At 36.3% G+C, this 17,117-nt stretch overlaps 1 protein-coding gene across 1 annotated transcript in view; it reads right to left on the bottom strand.

Annotated features, from left to right (window-relative positions):
- COL21A1 (collagen type XXI alpha 1 chain) overlaps positions 1-17,117 on the bottom strand; it is a 103,591-nt gene that overhangs the window by 44,857 nt on the left and 41,617 nt on the right. The window contains exons 8-11 of the mRNA XM_048936512.1: positions 15,021-15,029; positions 13,553-13,636; positions 11,998-12,060; positions 1,886-1,939 (exon numbers count right to left, since the gene is read on the bottom strand). Of these exons, the coding sequence (XP_048792469.1) occupies positions 1,886-1,939; positions 11,998-12,060; positions 13,553-13,636; positions 15,021-15,029 (210 nt within the window). The remainder of the gene's footprint in view (positions 1-1,885; positions 1,940-11,997; positions 12,061-13,552; positions 13,637-15,020; positions 15,030-17,117) is intronic.

Genomic DNA, 17,117 nt, shown 5'->3' on the forward strand with positions numbered 1-17,117 from the left:
TTTGCAATAACTGTCCCAGTAAATGCTCCTAAATTAAATATTATGAAGAAGAGAAAGAATTCTTTACAATCACTTTGGACTTAATCTGAAATCTTTGTTTAGACATGTGATTAGTGGCTAATTACAGAATAGTTGAGGTTAGAAGGGACCTCCACAAGTCAACAGGTCCAACCTCCCAGCTCAAGCAGGGCCATCTAGAACAAATCAATTGCCATGACATGACTCAAGATCACTGTTATCAGTGCAAATTAAAACAAAAGGAACTACTGTTTGGCTTCTATATCAGAATGAAAATATCCAAGCCCCAGGTGAGGCCTTCTCCTACAGGCCTTGACTAGCTGTGATTACATCTGTGATCTAACTGACAACCTACTAACAAACTCCAAGACTATGTGAGTCGCAATGCAATTCATCCAAGCATTGTCCCTGAATTCATGCTATCCCTGGAGCCTTTTTTATTCTTCGCACCTCAGCTCTCAATGAGAAATAGTGAATACTGAGAGAGAGTAGGTAGCGTTTAGAATCACAGAACCATAGAAACACCTAGATTCTATGACTCATACGAAGGAAAATAACTTCAAGATGACCAAGGCCATTCAAAAAACTGACCTACCTTGTCTTAAAAATAAACCATATCCCTTACTGCCACGTCTCTTAAATACCTCCAGGAATGGTGACTCCACCACTTTCCTGGATGACCCCTTTCAATGTTTGACACCCTCTCCATAAAAAAAATTATTCTTCATATCCAAGATAAAACTCCCTTAGTGCCACTTGTGACTGTTTTCTCGTCCTGTCACACATCAGCTGAGAAAAGAGATTAATGCCCTCCTCACGGGAACTTGTTTTCAGGTAGCAGTAGAGAGCAATGAGGTCTCACCTCAGACTCCTCTTCTCCAACCTCAATTCCCTCAACTTCTCACTATTCATTTTCTAATCCCCTTACTAGCTTCATTTCTCTTCTCTGCACATATTTGAGCAACTAAGATACTTCTTACAGCGAGGGGCTCGAAACTGAACTCAATATTTGAGGTCCAGTCTCACCAGCACTGTGTTGATACAGGACACGATGCCATTGGCCTTCCTGGACACCTGGGCACACTGCTGGCTCATGTTCAGCCAGCTGTCAACCTCCAGACTGCCAACATCCTTTCCTTCCAGGCAAATTTCCAGACACTCTTCCATAAGCCTGTATCGCTGTTTAAGGTTATTATGACCCAAGCCTAGGACTTGACACTTAGCCTTGTTGAATGTCACATAATTGGACTCTGCAAATCAACCCAGAATATCCTAAAGCCTCTGCAAAGCTTTTCTGCTCTCAATCAGATGATAATTTATGTCAGATTTCCAAATTCCAGGAATTATAGCATACCCCAAGCTGCAAGGGACCCATAAGGATTCTTGATTCCAGCTCCTGGCTCCACGCAGGTTCACCCAAAGTTCAAACCCGATGTCTGAGAGCACTGTCCAAACACTCCTTGAACTCCAGCAGCTCAGAGCTGTGCCCGCAGCCCTGTGCAGCCCATTCCATGCCCACCACCTCTGGTGCAGCCCTGTCCCTCACCCCCAGCTGCCCTCCCCTGACGCAGCTCCATGCCGTTCCCTCAGGCCCTGTCGCTGTCACACAGAGCAGAGCTCAGCACTTCCCCCACGGCTCCCTGTGAGGAGCTGAAGCTGCCATCAGGCCTCCCCTCAGCTCCTGTGCTCTGGGCTGAGCACACCGAGGGACCTCAGCCACTCCTCATATATCGTGCCCTCCAGCCCTCCACTGGGTACTCTAATATTTTTATGTCTTTCCTATATTGTGGCATCCAAACCTGCACACAGAGCTAAATGTGATACCACGCCAGTGCTGAGTAGAGTGGAAAATGAAACAGGATCTTACTTGAACCCCTGGAGTTCCTGGGATACCTGGAGTTCCTGCTGATCCTTGATAACCCTAAAAAAAAAAGGAACCAAGATTTGTGATTTTTCGTAACACCTATTTTAAGGGGGGAAAAAAAATCCCACTAAAGAACTGTTATCCCAACTCCTCATGTTAGGTCACAAAAATCTCAGTAATTGCTATTAGAATCTTACTTTCCAGATTTAAATTTCAGCTATCGTAAATTTTCAGTACTGCATCTAAAGTTTGCAGCCTCCAAACTTTAACTCAGTGAATCTTTTCGGACAATAAGGAAAATCAGTTATTCTAGAATTTGTGCTTGAGAATGTAACAAACATATTGTTTTACTCACCATTCTGTAGAGGGAAAAAAAAAAAAAAGAACAAATTGACCTACATATGTAGACATCATTTTTCGCCTTTTTTTTTCCTTCCACAAAAGTAGTTGAGGGATGCCAGGAGTTTTAAAGGCTTATTTCTAGTTACAGAAAAAAAGCTTTAATGAACAAGGCATGTTCTAATACATTATGCAGCTTGTTTTATAATATCTCTAAATAATCAGTCATAGAATGGTTTGGGTTGGAAGGGAACTTTAAAGATCATCTAGTTCAACCTCCAAATAATAATAAAAATTCCAATAATAATAGAAGTTCCATTCTCAATAGTAACCACTTAGCTATGAACTTAGAAGTACATAACAGGCTATATGTGTAGGAAAAAAAAAAAATTGAATGACTGGAACAAAGAAAAGAAATACTAAATATTTCATGAGATGAGAAGAGAATTTCAGGAATGCTTTACTAGAAATCAGCATTTGAAGAACTAGAGAACCTAGACAGAATCCCAAATGTATTCCTGAGACTTCTTAGTAGATCGGATTCAGTAAATACTACAAAAATAGCAAGTTATCTATGCAAAATTAAACAGTACTTTAGAAGAGCCCTAAAACAGAGACAAGCTACTGAAGAACAGGGAATTCTACTTAATTCCATTAACAGCATGTCATTCCAATGAAGAAAATGAGCTAGAAGAAAGGTTTTTTGAGAAAATATATAAAACAAGGGAAATTGTGCTATAAAATTCAGTTTTTTGGCTGAAGCCTTTCAACAGGTAGTAACTTTCAACTCTAAGCAGAAACATTATTTTATTTGATAAACCTCACACAAATGGACTACTCAATTTTAGCTGTCCAGAGTCTGATCTTGGTTTGATCTGAAAAAATGAGTAATTCCATTTCTATATGAGTTTCAGTCTAAAAAACAGTACAAAATTTAATAGGGGAATTTCCACACCAGTGTGCAGGAGCTAATAGAACCTTTTTAATACAAGGAAGGCAACTTTTATGCCTGATTTCTTCTTCAAATAAGTTAGAGCTGCCTGGGAGTAATAAACAGCGCTAAAATTATTTACTGGTTAGATACAAGAGAGTACTTTCTGTGCCCTCTTCACAAAAGATGTTTGAGCAGATGCCCAAAGAGCCAGCTGGTAATGTTTAATATAGAAGTAAACAGAATTCTAGGTCTCTGTCCTACATGGATTCTTTATCAAGCAATTCTCTTTTAGTGCTTAAGGCAGTTCTAGCTAAATCAACTTTAGCTGTAAATAGTGTAGCATTTCAAGACAGCTTATAAGGTTCCTGGGTAGTTGAAACAACTCACCAAGCCAAAATGCCTTTTAAAAGTTTGTCCTTTTATTCCTACTCCAAAGAAAGCAAAAAGTTTGTGTGACTTCCTGTAGGATGTAGTCCTATATAAATAAAACTTTATTTCATATTTTAGATCTCTGAAATGCAATTTCCCTTTCTTCTCCTTCTGAATAGAAGAAGAAATAGCAGAAGATAATTTCCTGGCTGAACTGAATTTCAAAATTTGAGAGATGAATGGAGGATGGCAAGAATTTTCAGCTTACAAGAACTGCACATTTAACTCAGTGCTAGACCTTGTAATGCTGTTCAGAAGAAATAAAGTACGTGTTCGTTGTATTTGTTCAATGGAAAGCTGTAACAGATAAGATACAAAACAGCGAATCAACGTGTGATTCTCTATTAACCTAGCAGTTCTTTGGGCAAGTTTGTATAAGTTATGACAACCAGCATTCAAAATACTTCTTTTTCCACTTATCAAAAAGTAGCAATGTATTGTTTTATCACTGACAATTTGCATAATCTCCTTCTGTTTGTTTACATTAACCTACTTGCATACTTGCTTATCGCTCACAAAACTCCAATTTAAAAACATATATTCTAAATGTCAAATACATTGTGGATTATCAGTCTACAACCTACACACTGAGACCTATTTTTTTCATTAAAGTCAGAAAAATTCCTCCTTCCTCAACTTCACAGAAGTGTGTATGTGACATACATACATACACTCTGAGAGCAGCTGTGTCATAGCTCCTATTTTATGTATTGAAGAAATCTGAAAGTACTCTTTTCATTTGACTAGTTCAAGCTTGTTCAGGACTGAAGATTCACTTTCCTGATAGGGCGAAAATACAGAATTTGCCACTAAATAGAATTAGTCTTTTCTTGGTTTTCTCTCATCAATTCCACAGAAGACACATAAATGGTATGAGAAGTATCATAGCTAACCCTGAACTTGATACTCAGTTTTGATGAGTAACAGCCTAAACATAAGCAGTTACTGCCTTTTCGTATCCCCTAAACACCTGCAGAGTGCTAGAAGACAAACACACAATGTATTTGGAAGACATTCACCATCTTAGGTTGGTGGCCCTGCATGTGGCAGGGGGGTTGGAGATTCATGATCCTTGAGGTCCCTTCCAACCCTGGCCATTCTGTGATTCTGATTCTGATCTTGAAAGAGCAGCTGCAGGCAAGACAGCTCTATGGCATGAGAATATCATACCTCCTGGGGTATAGTAGTTATAAATAAGTTGAATAACAAGGGAATTTTAGATATCCAGTGCTCTGCACACACTAAAAACACTAAATGTAGGTGCCTTAAACTGAATACCACCTACAGTGTTTCATCAGTGTTGTCAAACAGCACTACTCCAACAGCACTCTGTTTATATTCTCATTTATTATTTTTCATCACTGAGTATACAAAATCTCCCTCTCAATTTGTTGTGGATGGTAGCAGTGCTCATAAATCTCGAATCATTGAAAACCTGTAAGGTGAAATTACAATCAGCAAGATACCATGGGTATCTTTATACCATTAGGTACCAGATGGCTGGACAGTACAAAATCACAGATAGAATTTAGATTTGGAATTTAGATAGCAAGACAGCAATTTACAAATAGCTCTAAAGGGAAAAGCAGAATAGATTTCTTAGGTCAAAGAACTTTTACAAAGGACACAGCAAATTAGCAACACCAACATCATCAGTGAAATAGGAACTTTGCAGGGAAATTCAAGTTAGTTTATCTGTAAGGGAAAAAAGATTGAGCAAGAGAGGTGTATGACAATTATCAACTCAAAAGACATTGTAGGTACAATAGCAGAGTAAATATCAGAGGTAAATCTTCAACACACTTGCATGCCTAAAGGGAAGAAGTTCAGACAGCATTCATGGGTGTACCACCTCAGAAAAAATAAAATAAAATAAAAAATAAAATAAAATGAATAAAATAGAAATTAAAATAAGATCTGGTAATTGCACTGTATACTTCCTTATTGAAAACTTTCGGAAGTCACTGAACAACATAAATGATAAAGCAATTACAACAGGTCTACTTTGAAAAGTCAAGGGAGAAGTAAACAAGCTCTGTTTGGCTAGGAAGCAACCAAGGATCAAGTAATGGTCTGAAGATATTTAAGGACTGTAAACATTAAGTAAACAGAACTATTTAGAGTGGTGTAACTAATCATAATGGAATTCAACTTTGAAAGAAAATTGTGACTTGGTGTTGGGAAAACATCCTGACAGAGATCTGCAGACTCCATGTGGAAGTCTCTGTAGAAAGTCTTTAGCACATTTAAAACAGGCATCTAAAGCGTTGAAAGAAAAGCTTTTAAACCCTATTCATGAAATACATTATGGATTTCAATTCATGTCATAAATACATTTTTATAACCATTCAAACAAGTATCCATGGCCTATATTCAAATTTGTACTTTACAGTATGTCGTATATCTCATCAGCAACATCTCTATAGTAATTAAAATCCTGTAAGGCAACAGAAATGTTAGAAAGTATTTGATGAATTTGAATGAAGCATTTTAGGCTTTCTCCAATAAGTTGTTTATGATCTTAACTTAATCATTGTAACTTTTTTTCCTTAGGTCCTTCTTCCTAATTTTCTCAATAAGCTTTTTTTTTCCCCATCCTTAACAACCTACTATAGCACTCCTTTCTGTATGTACTCATCTGCCTACTGCTTCTCATTTCCTTCCCCTCCAACCATGTTGAATACCAGTTGGTCCTGTGTTTGGAGACCATGCCTCACACCTTTCTCTAGGAGCTTCTGCAGCATTATAGCTCCACTGCCAGCCTGGAGATCAAAACAAGTGCCATCTCTTCTCTCCTACCTCGACTATACAACAGGGCCCTTTAAAACACTTGTGTCCATCTGCTTCTACTGGATGCAGTGAAGCTCCTCTGCCTACACATATCAAAACACAAAAATGAATACTAGATTCAGCCTTAAATTCCAAAGGTAATTAAATGCAGCTTTTACCTTCCAACGTAAATTTTTAAGTGTCTCCTGATTAAAGGTTAGTCATCACATAAACATTATGATGATAAAAGTACAGAACAGTTTTAATTGCCTCGTTCCCTGCTTTATTTATTGCCTTTCTCATTTTGCTTTGCTTTGAACTGTTTAGTTCTTTCTCCCTTTGATTACACTTCCTTACATTGGCTACTCCACCATCTGCCAAGGTTTTCATAGCTCTGAGCATCCAGCAGTATATTTTAACTGAACATAATGTTGTGAGATAAATATCTGCTTGTGCTGAGGGACCATGGAGAAGAAAAGTTTCATCAAGGCTGTCAGATACACAACACCTGGCTTAGAACCCAAGCGTTAGACTGTGGGAAATGAGATAATGTACTCTGCATGCATAACTTCCTATTCATCACTTAGGTGTTCGTCACTATTGTCTGCCCTTACCCACTGTTGCAAACAGTCAGATGGACCCGTATCTGCACTAGTGTATCTGCCTGATGCACAGCTGTATGCAACACAAGTCAGCACAAGATATCACCATGAATTCGAAGTAGGAGGTCTCAGTGAAGCCATTACATGACTGTGGTAGTCAAAATGGAGAAAACATAGTTCCACTAAGAATAACAAGATCTGAGCGTTACTAAGAAATAACTTTTCTGGAAATCAAAGCAACATTTTCTAGTGGAATTATCAACTATGCTTATCAAAGTTTCCTGCAGAAAGTAGCTGCAGTTCATACCAACTTAAATCCCTAGACTAACCATCCAACAGCACAGGTAATCCTAAGTACACATGAAACTATTATCCATTTTGCTTCCAAGAGTACTGCTAAAATAACTGGCTATTATACTAAGATCTTCATAAAAGATTCAGTCTTCAGCTTATCACCAACTCTAGGTAGTACAGCTATAACAATGCTCTACGCATTTTTTAAAAAGTAATATTGGAATGACCAGAAATTACTTAATATGCCAGAATTTTGATAGCTTATGAACTCTGCATCTGCACACAACAGTAAAGCCAGTCTTAGTAGATTGATTTTAAACTGCTTATTGCTTATGGGCACAGTAAAGACAAGGTAAACGGTTCCAAATTTTCAGTAATGAAACTAGATGGAATACAAGAAAATAGGCAAGATTTGTCAGCCATAAGTTTCAAAGTTGAAAAGTGACAAATAAGTATACAGTTTTTCCCCACTTCTTTCAGCAGATTGATAACCTATCACCTCTATTAACACAAGTGATTGCTGTTCGAGTTCTTCCCCAGCATGTATATAGTATCCTTTGCAATAAAAAATGGCTTTGTGTTCTCAGGCCAAGCAACTACTCCAGCTGCTTCTTTCTGATGAATAATTCCCATCAAAATGAGTTCCAGTTGAGATTCAAATACTATTTTTACCCTTCTACTTATTTACTTATTTCTCCTGGCAAGGCAATTAAATGATTTCGGGTTGAGAATAACGTTTTTAATTGAAAATAAATATGTTTTTATTATGTATTATGCTTCTCACTTTTGTGCTATTATCTAGTTACTTTGACTCATCTTTTCTAAACAGAGACGTAGATGAAAGGAAAGAAGATAATACCAAAAAGAGTTTATAGCCCAAAGTATTATTTTTTTAAATTCAAGAATGATTGAAATTAAGTCCTGTTTATATTCACTTTCCCCAGGTATTACAGCAAAAAATATTACTAGGTAATACTAAGTGAACAATTATTTTCTGGTAATACTGAAGATATTCATGGGAATTGTTTAGAAATTTTTCAGAATAAACTAACTTTAAGTGCTACAATCATCTAGGCAGTCCATGAAAAATAAATTTTCCCGATGCTTAGCTTTAAAATCAGTTACATATCAGTTACATATAAACGCATGCCTAAAATCTTTCTCACAGGAAGAAACATTTTGTTGACCAGTTATACTATTCCAAGAAAATGAATACCAGATATGCAAACTGGAATAACTTTAGAGGAGAACATAAAAATGTGTTTGGGAACAAAAAAGATTGACTTTCCAGGAAAAGCTTTCCATGCAAAAACCATTTGATTAAACAACCCTGACTACACAACTACCTGTAAGCCGATTGTGCTGTCTTGTGAATTAAGAGCTTGCTTTCCAGACTTCTCCTAGGGGATACAGCTAAAATTATTCATATGAGCAAATTTATCTCAAACAAGGAAAATCACTGACAGCAAGGATGAAGTGCTAGCAGTGTCAGCAAATAAATAAATAAATAAATAAAACAGAAGAAAAAGACGAAAGCAGGGGTCTGTTTTCCCACACAGTGTACTTAAAGGGTCTTCTGTCATTCCCAGCTAAAAGCTAGCCTGGAAAACACTCAAGAACGTACTGTAAGGAACAATAATGTACTGGCCAGAGCTGCAGATGATCTAATAGGCTTGCAATTATGTCCTTAAAAAGAACAAGTGCAAAAAGCTACAGCTGATTTTTAAAAAAAAATTAGGAAGTTAATAAATAGGATTTTACTGGAAGCATTTCAAATAAATTATGAACTTCAATACACCAAAATGGTAAAAATTGTTAATTGGCAGGGCTTTTAGAGCCTACTCGAACTGTCCAAGATACTTTTGATAATCTTTTCTAAGTTCAGAGAATGCCTATCTATGCAAACGATGACTCACTCACAGGAAAAAGTATAACTGCCAGATTACAGCATTACAGAAAGACTACAGCATCGATTTATTTCTCCTCCATGATTCACAGTTACAAATCTCAGTGCTTATGAGAAGATATTTTCACTGAGGTGAAAACCAGTTAATAACAGCGAGAAAAAGTCGTAACAACTTAATTCTAAAACAATGCTGTTGCATCTGACTGGGCAGTTTGGAAATAAGGTCAGTCTTCTTTTTAAAGGAGAGAAGGGAAACTGACAGTTCCCTACCAATGCCCACTCTATTTCGACTTCACTAAAGCTTACACAATTTTATTTTATTTTTCAAAATATCAGTTAGCTGGAATAAAGACAGCTCTGCTTATCCACGTTGCACTCCTACCTCTAGCATTTGCATGGTCAAGCTGTGATGTACACTCTCCTTCAGGCAATTCTGGGCTGATGCAGTTTGTGTAACTGTCTTTGTACAGAAGGAGTGCTCTTCAGAAGCTTAAGCATCATCAATAATCAACTGAATAGAAAGGCTGTTTTTGTTAGATCCTAATTCCCAAGCTCTGTTTCCACCTATTTCTACTTAAAACCTGTATTTTCATGATTGCCAGGGGGAAAAAAGAAAAAAGAAAAAAAAAAAAAAGTATTTTATAGCACTGAAAATTCCTTTTCTGATTTTTTTCTCTACTTCAAACGCTGAAGATAATAGTTTAGCTTTGTTAAGCTTTTACTTTAACTCTGAAGGCAATAGTTATCAAAATCTGCTTACAGCAAAAGCTTAGGGAAAAAATATACGAATTATGTAAGAGAACAAATGAAGATCTTTCCTTGTGGAGATATTAAAGTACTTGTGTTCTCATTAGTTTGCTGGACCCCTATGGTCACCATTGGCACATCTTAATATACTTAATATATTCTAAAACAGAATAATTCTCAATTTTTAGAAATAATTGCACTTTTTGTGTTCAGTGGCTATTTGTTTCCTTTCAAATTAACTCTACTTCTAAAAGGACTCCCCAAGTGATAAACCTACCATCTACTATTCCTAAGAAAATGCCACCATGTAACTAAGCAACAAAATAGGAGAAATATGAACTTTTTAATAATGCGTAGCACAGAGCTTTCTCTTATAACTAATTATATCTACTGTCCCTTAAAATATCCACACTTCCAACTATCAATCTCACTATTTTCAACTCTAGTTTACATAGAACTGAATGTATGATACAAAAAATTCTTAACAAAAATAGAACCTTAGTGGTTTTTTTAAGCCATCAAAGTTGGCAGGTAGTGCCTGTTTAGACAGAACAACTTGCTACAGTTACTAAAATTGATAAGCAACTGCAAATTCAAGTTAAAAATTGTGTGTAGCTACAACATCCTCATCAATCTTTCCACAGGACAGAACCATTAATATAACAGGATGCTAAGCTGAAAAGCCCAATGTAGCCCTTTGTTGCTCTTCTCTGAGGTTTCTCCAGTTTGTCCAGCATGGATAAAAACGGCCCAAAATAACTTAATGATCCTGCTAAATCTCAACCAAAACCGCAGACTATTAGTCAGTCTATAAACCAATTCTTATTTCATAAACTGTTTTGTCTTCTCTAATCTAAAAAAAACTAAATTTTGTAATGTCTGAGGGCATCTTTCTATATTTTAGTTCTTGATAGCATTTGGAATTCCTCCCAGCTGTATTTTCTGCACATTCAAAGTCATGACTTCTCCAGGGAGGTTTCACCATAGCACTACAACCTAAGGGCTCAACTATAAAATGTAGTCCTCAAACTAAGAATGAAAACCTACAGAGGCTTCATTTGTAGCACATGCACCCACTTTTCTTTTCCTGCTTTTTGTATCCAAGTATCCAGCAGAGAATTTCTCCTTTTTTTAGACGAAGCAAATTATTTTTGAAGCCCTTTATTTTATTTTATTTTTTTCCCTTTTTCTCTTTTTTTTTTTTTTTTCTGGGCTGAAGTACCTTCTAATGAACAACAAACAGCATCAGAGACCACGTTCTGAGAATCGAAACATGGACGATCGAGACTCCCAGCTTTTAGCCTGCCTTCTCTCAGCACACCATTGGCACATGCCTACCACTGCTTTGTGAATGCAGGACTGCAGCCTTTTAACAGAATCTTGCTCAACAGAGCAGATTGGATGGCAATGTCTTGGAGGCTTCCAATTACATTCAAAGATCTAATTTATTTTGTAATGAAATCTTAGACTATTATTATATATTTATTTGCTTTTAATGAAGTTTTATTGCAATAAAAATGCTAATCATGAAGACTACACCAACCACTGCCATATCTGGCATTTTTATTTCAGAGGCATGTGTTATTCATCTACTTTCCTCTAGCCTTTACTATCCATACTGCAGGTATGTCAGCTTAAAGTAAAAAGAAAGGCAAAACACAGGCATTTTTGTGACATGCTTTAATACTCAATGCTTAGAACTGCACGATGTACCTATACCTATATTTTAGCTGCCCTAAATTGCTTTCTAATATAAAAATCTACACAGTAAAGTCTGACAGTCCGAAGGTGTTAACTTCTGCAAACTGATGCAAAGACCAACAGGAAAACTCATACCCTGTTCTCTGCTTTGTAACAATGCTTACCTCATGTTATTACATCTATATTTTAGCTTGAGACAAAAATACTGTGATTAACAGGTTCACAGAATTTTTACATACTGTTACATTCGTAGAATTGTTAGAGCTTAGTGACATTCACAATTTCAAAGAATAGAGACAAAGCCATCAAAATTTCAGAATCTGTTATTAGTGGTACATGTATTTTCTCCTATAGTTTTACATTTGCAATATATGACTGAGTTTTTAGTACTCACAGGCTTACCATCTGGACCAGGCTGACCAGGATAACCATGATTCCCAGGCTGCCCAGGATCTCCCTGCAGAGAAGTAGTACGTTAACACACACAAGACATGAAACAGCTTTTTTAAAATTAGCATAGAGTAGCTTTCACCCTAATACATCCCATAAAACTGTGGTTGCAATACCAGGTACCTGCAATTGAGGAGTAATTCCTACAGAAAAAAAGGGAACTGATTTTGTAAACCCTCCATGGGAAAATTATCCCTAACTTCAGATGCGGGACCTGGAGAAGCAAGCCCATGCTCAGTGTGCAGGTTTGACCTATCAGCACATATGCCTTCAAGCCTCCCAACATCATCAGCAACAAAAATAAATAAATAAAAATAAATAGTTTTCATCAATTAAGCATAATCAAACCTCTAACAAAACCTTGTTATTCTACCAGATCCACTCTGAAGAAAACTCTCACCTGTTAAGCAAAGATTTCACTGAGTCTAGTTTTTAAAGAAAAGCATTGAAAGGAGCTAAGATCAAAACCTGTTAAATAAACTCTCCAGACAATGCTGTCTGAAAAAAAAAAAAAGTTTTTTGTTTTTTGTTTTTTTAAGATTTCTTCTTATAAGGCCTTTGGAATTATTTTGATAACCTCTGTTAAGACCACAGTAAGGGAAAAGGAAACTCAATTTCTCAGGCATTGTGTTTGTAGTCAGAGAGCAAGAACATACCTTCCTACTCAATATATCATCTTAATGATTTAAGTTCTCTGTTTATTTTACTAACAGACTTGATCTGGACTCGAAAAGTCCATTAAAGCTTCAGTCAATAAAACATTTAACTTGCACAAGCATTAAGCAAATACAGTTTTCTTCAGTCTGATCAGACAGACCTTCAGGTCAGCTAAAATTGCAGAATTGTTATGAACAGAGAGAACATCAGAAGAGAAATAGGAAACAAGCTTTCATCATGAAAAAAACACGTATTTTAACATATAAACCTGAGAAATGTAATGCTGAGTTAAATGGCAAAGGATATAGAATAATGTCACTTTAAAAAGCCACTTGAGTGTAAAGTTATAATTTTCTAAATTAATAGTAGATTCTCTAGAATTATTATTGATCAAATTAAAGAGTCCAGGTTTGAGAGCCAAGAGAAAATAAATTTGTTTTCAGTTACACTGCCTAACTACAAAGTGTTATGTGTTTTGAAAAAGTTTAAATATCATTCATTTGTATTTCAAAGTTTATAAATGAATTAATTTTACTATACTTCATTAGTATCACAAACACACAAACTAAGATTAAATCTATAAGTTTGCAGATTGGTTAAAAAAAAAAAATACAATTTTATAACTACAACCATTCTGTGTGAAAGTAGAAGATGTATTTATGCAATCAGGAGTTACAGCACCAAAACCTGACCTTGTTGTTTCTAATCACTATATTCATTCATTAGAAACCAGAACTAGCAGAACTAGGACCCTACTTTTTTAATCTGCATGACAGGTCAGCAAGACTAGGAGAGGGAAAAAAAATGTAATGTATGTTCAAGAAGAAAGTATGAAAACTTACTTTGGGGCCTGGAGGTCCTTGTTTCCCTGGAGGGCATATGCAGGGGGCAGGTGTGGAGCCTACATCACTTGGGCCATTCATGCACTATCAAGAATAAAACCAACCATAAAAACACTTGCCAAAACCACTGAACAAACATATCATAAGGTTATGTGAGGCTGATTTTGCTTAGGTTGCATGGGCCCCAGCTTTCACTAGGTTGTTCAGGTGGAACTTTTACTCACCTGAACACTGCCCTCCGACTATTTTGCATGCACAAATCCATCATTTTACAAGGAGAAAATAAATAAAGAAGCAAATACTAATATGTGCCAATACCTGTAACTCTATTCGCTTTTCCACAGACCTTTTACCAAGCCATTTGGTAACTTTCAATCTGGCAACACACAGAACTGTTTTCCTAAACTAATTGATATTCATAACTTGAAGTGTGATCACATATTAAATATACCTATTTAACAGAAGTTAACAAAAACAATCTAACAAATAATATGCATTATATGTACAGCATACTGACTGGGCAGGCTACTGTGTATCAAGCCAGAAAAGGATGTAAAACCCAGATCTCCCCATCTTGTGCTCGCATGTCCCAGCCATTAAGCTACTTCAGGAAAGGTACGGTATGGCTGCTGCCACCGATTCCTACCTGGAACCCCAAGGGTGCTCATCATCACTGAGGTGAATTCCTCCAAACTACACTTCCTATGCAAACAATGGTAAACACTAAATCTCAATAGATCAGTTGATATATCTATTCCCCCCTTTGAGATTACATGAAACCTAAGGCAGAAAAGGGGAGAGCTGCTAGATCAATTTCATATTTCATCATCTCAAGGCTAGGCAGCCAAAATGTAGGTACATCTGTAGGCAATAAACATGTTGCAGCTAGATTCAGTGCATTCTCTTTTATGAAAAGATGTGAAAGAATAGACTTTGCACTTATTATCTAATGCACTTTCTATAACATTTCACCCAGATTTTCTATAAGGATACAAATTCCTTAAAATGGTCTCTGAATTGAATTGTTTCTAAGGGTCAAATGATTGTTCAAAATATAGTTCCACATTGCCTTCACAATGGTCCCAAGCAAGAGTGGAGTTACCAGCATGGCTAGGGGAACTGTCATGTTAAGCCTTCAAATCAACTCCCCTTCAGGGAGCTCCCATTGGTATAATCCAGGAACCTGACTGCACAACCCCATTCACTTTGCACCAGCATCCAGCCCTGTAAATAAGAGCAATCCAATTGAACTGGGAAAAAAAATCAGGACATTTATTCTAATGTGTGTCAGAAAACTGATTTTCAGTTTGCCCACTGAGTATGACTCAATTAATGAAAAGCAGCATTTTTGAGCTTAGTAAACTTCCATCCATTTTTTAAAACAAAGAGTACATCCCCTATAATAACAAGTTATATAAAGTCATATACTACCTTAAAATGAGTTTGAGCAGTTTAGGATTGTGCCTACCTCTCCATTCTGAAACAAGAAGAAACATCATTTAAGAATAAAAAAATACTTGCATTAAGCAAAATCCATTCATTTGTAAACATTATCAAAACCAGCCATAAATTTGAAGCAGTAAATGTCCAGCATCTATAATTCAAAATTTCAGATCTTCTCAGGTTTGTGTGCAGCTGCTGTCAACAGAGATGAAGCTCAGTATCATAAGGGTATCTAAACAAGAGCTTCCAAGAGCAATTTTTAAAAGTCATGACAGAACAAATTAAAACTGGACCGTGTAAATATTTATACACTGAATGTTCAGACTTAGCTCCAATCATGTGCCAGGAGTAACTTCTCATCCAAAGAATACTCTACTTATTCATTAATGACCAAAAATACCCTAAAACATTTTTAAAATCTCTGATTTCTGCCCGAATTCAGCATCTGGAAAAATGCACAGCAGCACAGAGCCAAAGCTGGCTTTCTCTAGCATGATTTCCTGTGTGACTGCATGGTATCTGTAGTATCATAGAAAAATCCCCATATGTTTCAGCACATCAAACATGAAATTGTCTGTTTTAATGATTTAGTCACCATTACCTGCACCACATACAGGAGTTTTCTGATGCCACACAGTTATCACAAGCTTTATAAACACTGAGTGGAAACAGGTTCCTCTGAATTCAATCTTTCCCTCAGGCAAAATCTAGAGAAGATTGTTTTTCCCCAAGAACTGTAGTGGGAGTTTGAAATTATTCTAAAGCTTCAGGGAGAGGGGATGAATTCAGGCTGTAAATACTACACACAGCCCCAGTTTAGTTCAGGAGCTCTGACACAATGACACTGTGATGGAATACAAGCACAAACCACATGTCTCCAACTTTCATTACCTCTTTGGAGACCATCCAAAATTTTTATTTCTTGAAGGAGTCCAGAATTTTATGAGTGAAGCCCAAATCTAATTTACAACAGTATGTGATACTAAACTGGCAAAATGTAAGCTTTTCGCTCAGACGTCTTGCCAAGATGAAGAGATTGCAAAATGACAGACTTTTCAGTATTTCTTTCTAAGGGTTACACTTTTTTTTCTCATTTATTTTTTATATCCTACTCGTTCTCTGCAAAGAGCAAGAAGATACGTGGTGCAGGTAAATAGTGAAATAATAAAGTTTACTTCATATTTAAAGTTAACTTTAAAAGTTCGTCTGCAAGAGTGTTCCTGAGTTCACTAGTTCCAGAAACACACTCAGATTTCAGAACAGTAAGAACTTAGCCACTTTCTTATTTTCTAAGCAGAAGTCGCGAGTTCTAGAAAGGTTTTAATATGGGAGCTCATTACAACAGAAATGCTGGCAATAACTGAATTCAAGCCAAACACACTAGCTGGGACTCTATGCAAATTTGGCAAAAAATGAAGTATCTGGATGTTGAAGATTCACAGACTCTATTCTCAAATTGGCAAGATTGTCTTAACATACTAAATCACAACATGCAGAATATAGTTTTGCATGCACCTAGACTATCTTTAGCTCGGTTGGGACTAGGCACCAAACAAAGGATGACATTTTGAAAGGCACTGTAGATATAAACCAATCTCTTGCAAATATTTTTGGATGGGAGTTGAACACTGTTGTAAATCTGGCCACAACTGTGTGGCACAAATGGTTTTCTAATTTGTCGGTGCGTGTTTTACATTACTTTGTATAATTAAGTAAGAGAGAAAAGAAAGAATCAAAGGAGTCCATGGGCTTCCTAATTGCATATAAGAACTCTGCGATACTGAACTGCATTTTGTTTTTGTCTTATTCATAACATACTTTATAAAATCTTGGCTTCATTTCAGCCTCTGGAATTTTAAAATCAGACTTCAGCGTAGATATTTCTGATATGAAAAGGTAAATTAAAAGAGATTTAAGAGTAAGGTTTGTTGAGTACATACAGATTTTCAGAGGAAGTAGCAACATGTATATTAGATAAATCAAAAAGTTACACTTAAAGGATTTTACACTGCCATAATCTAGCCATTTTATTTATTTGAAATGTTTAAAATCTTGAATTTGTAACTGAAAATTATGAGATTCTCCTACACTGCTGTTACAAATTAGCACCATCGAATATCTA

Source organism: Lagopus muta, chromosome 2 (assembly GCF_023343835.1).
Source record: "Lagopus muta isolate bLagMut1 chromosome 2, bLagMut1 primary, whole genome shotgun sequence".
NCBI classification, from domain to species: domain Eukaryota; kingdom Metazoa; phylum Chordata; class Aves; order Galliformes; family Phasianidae; genus Lagopus; species Lagopus muta.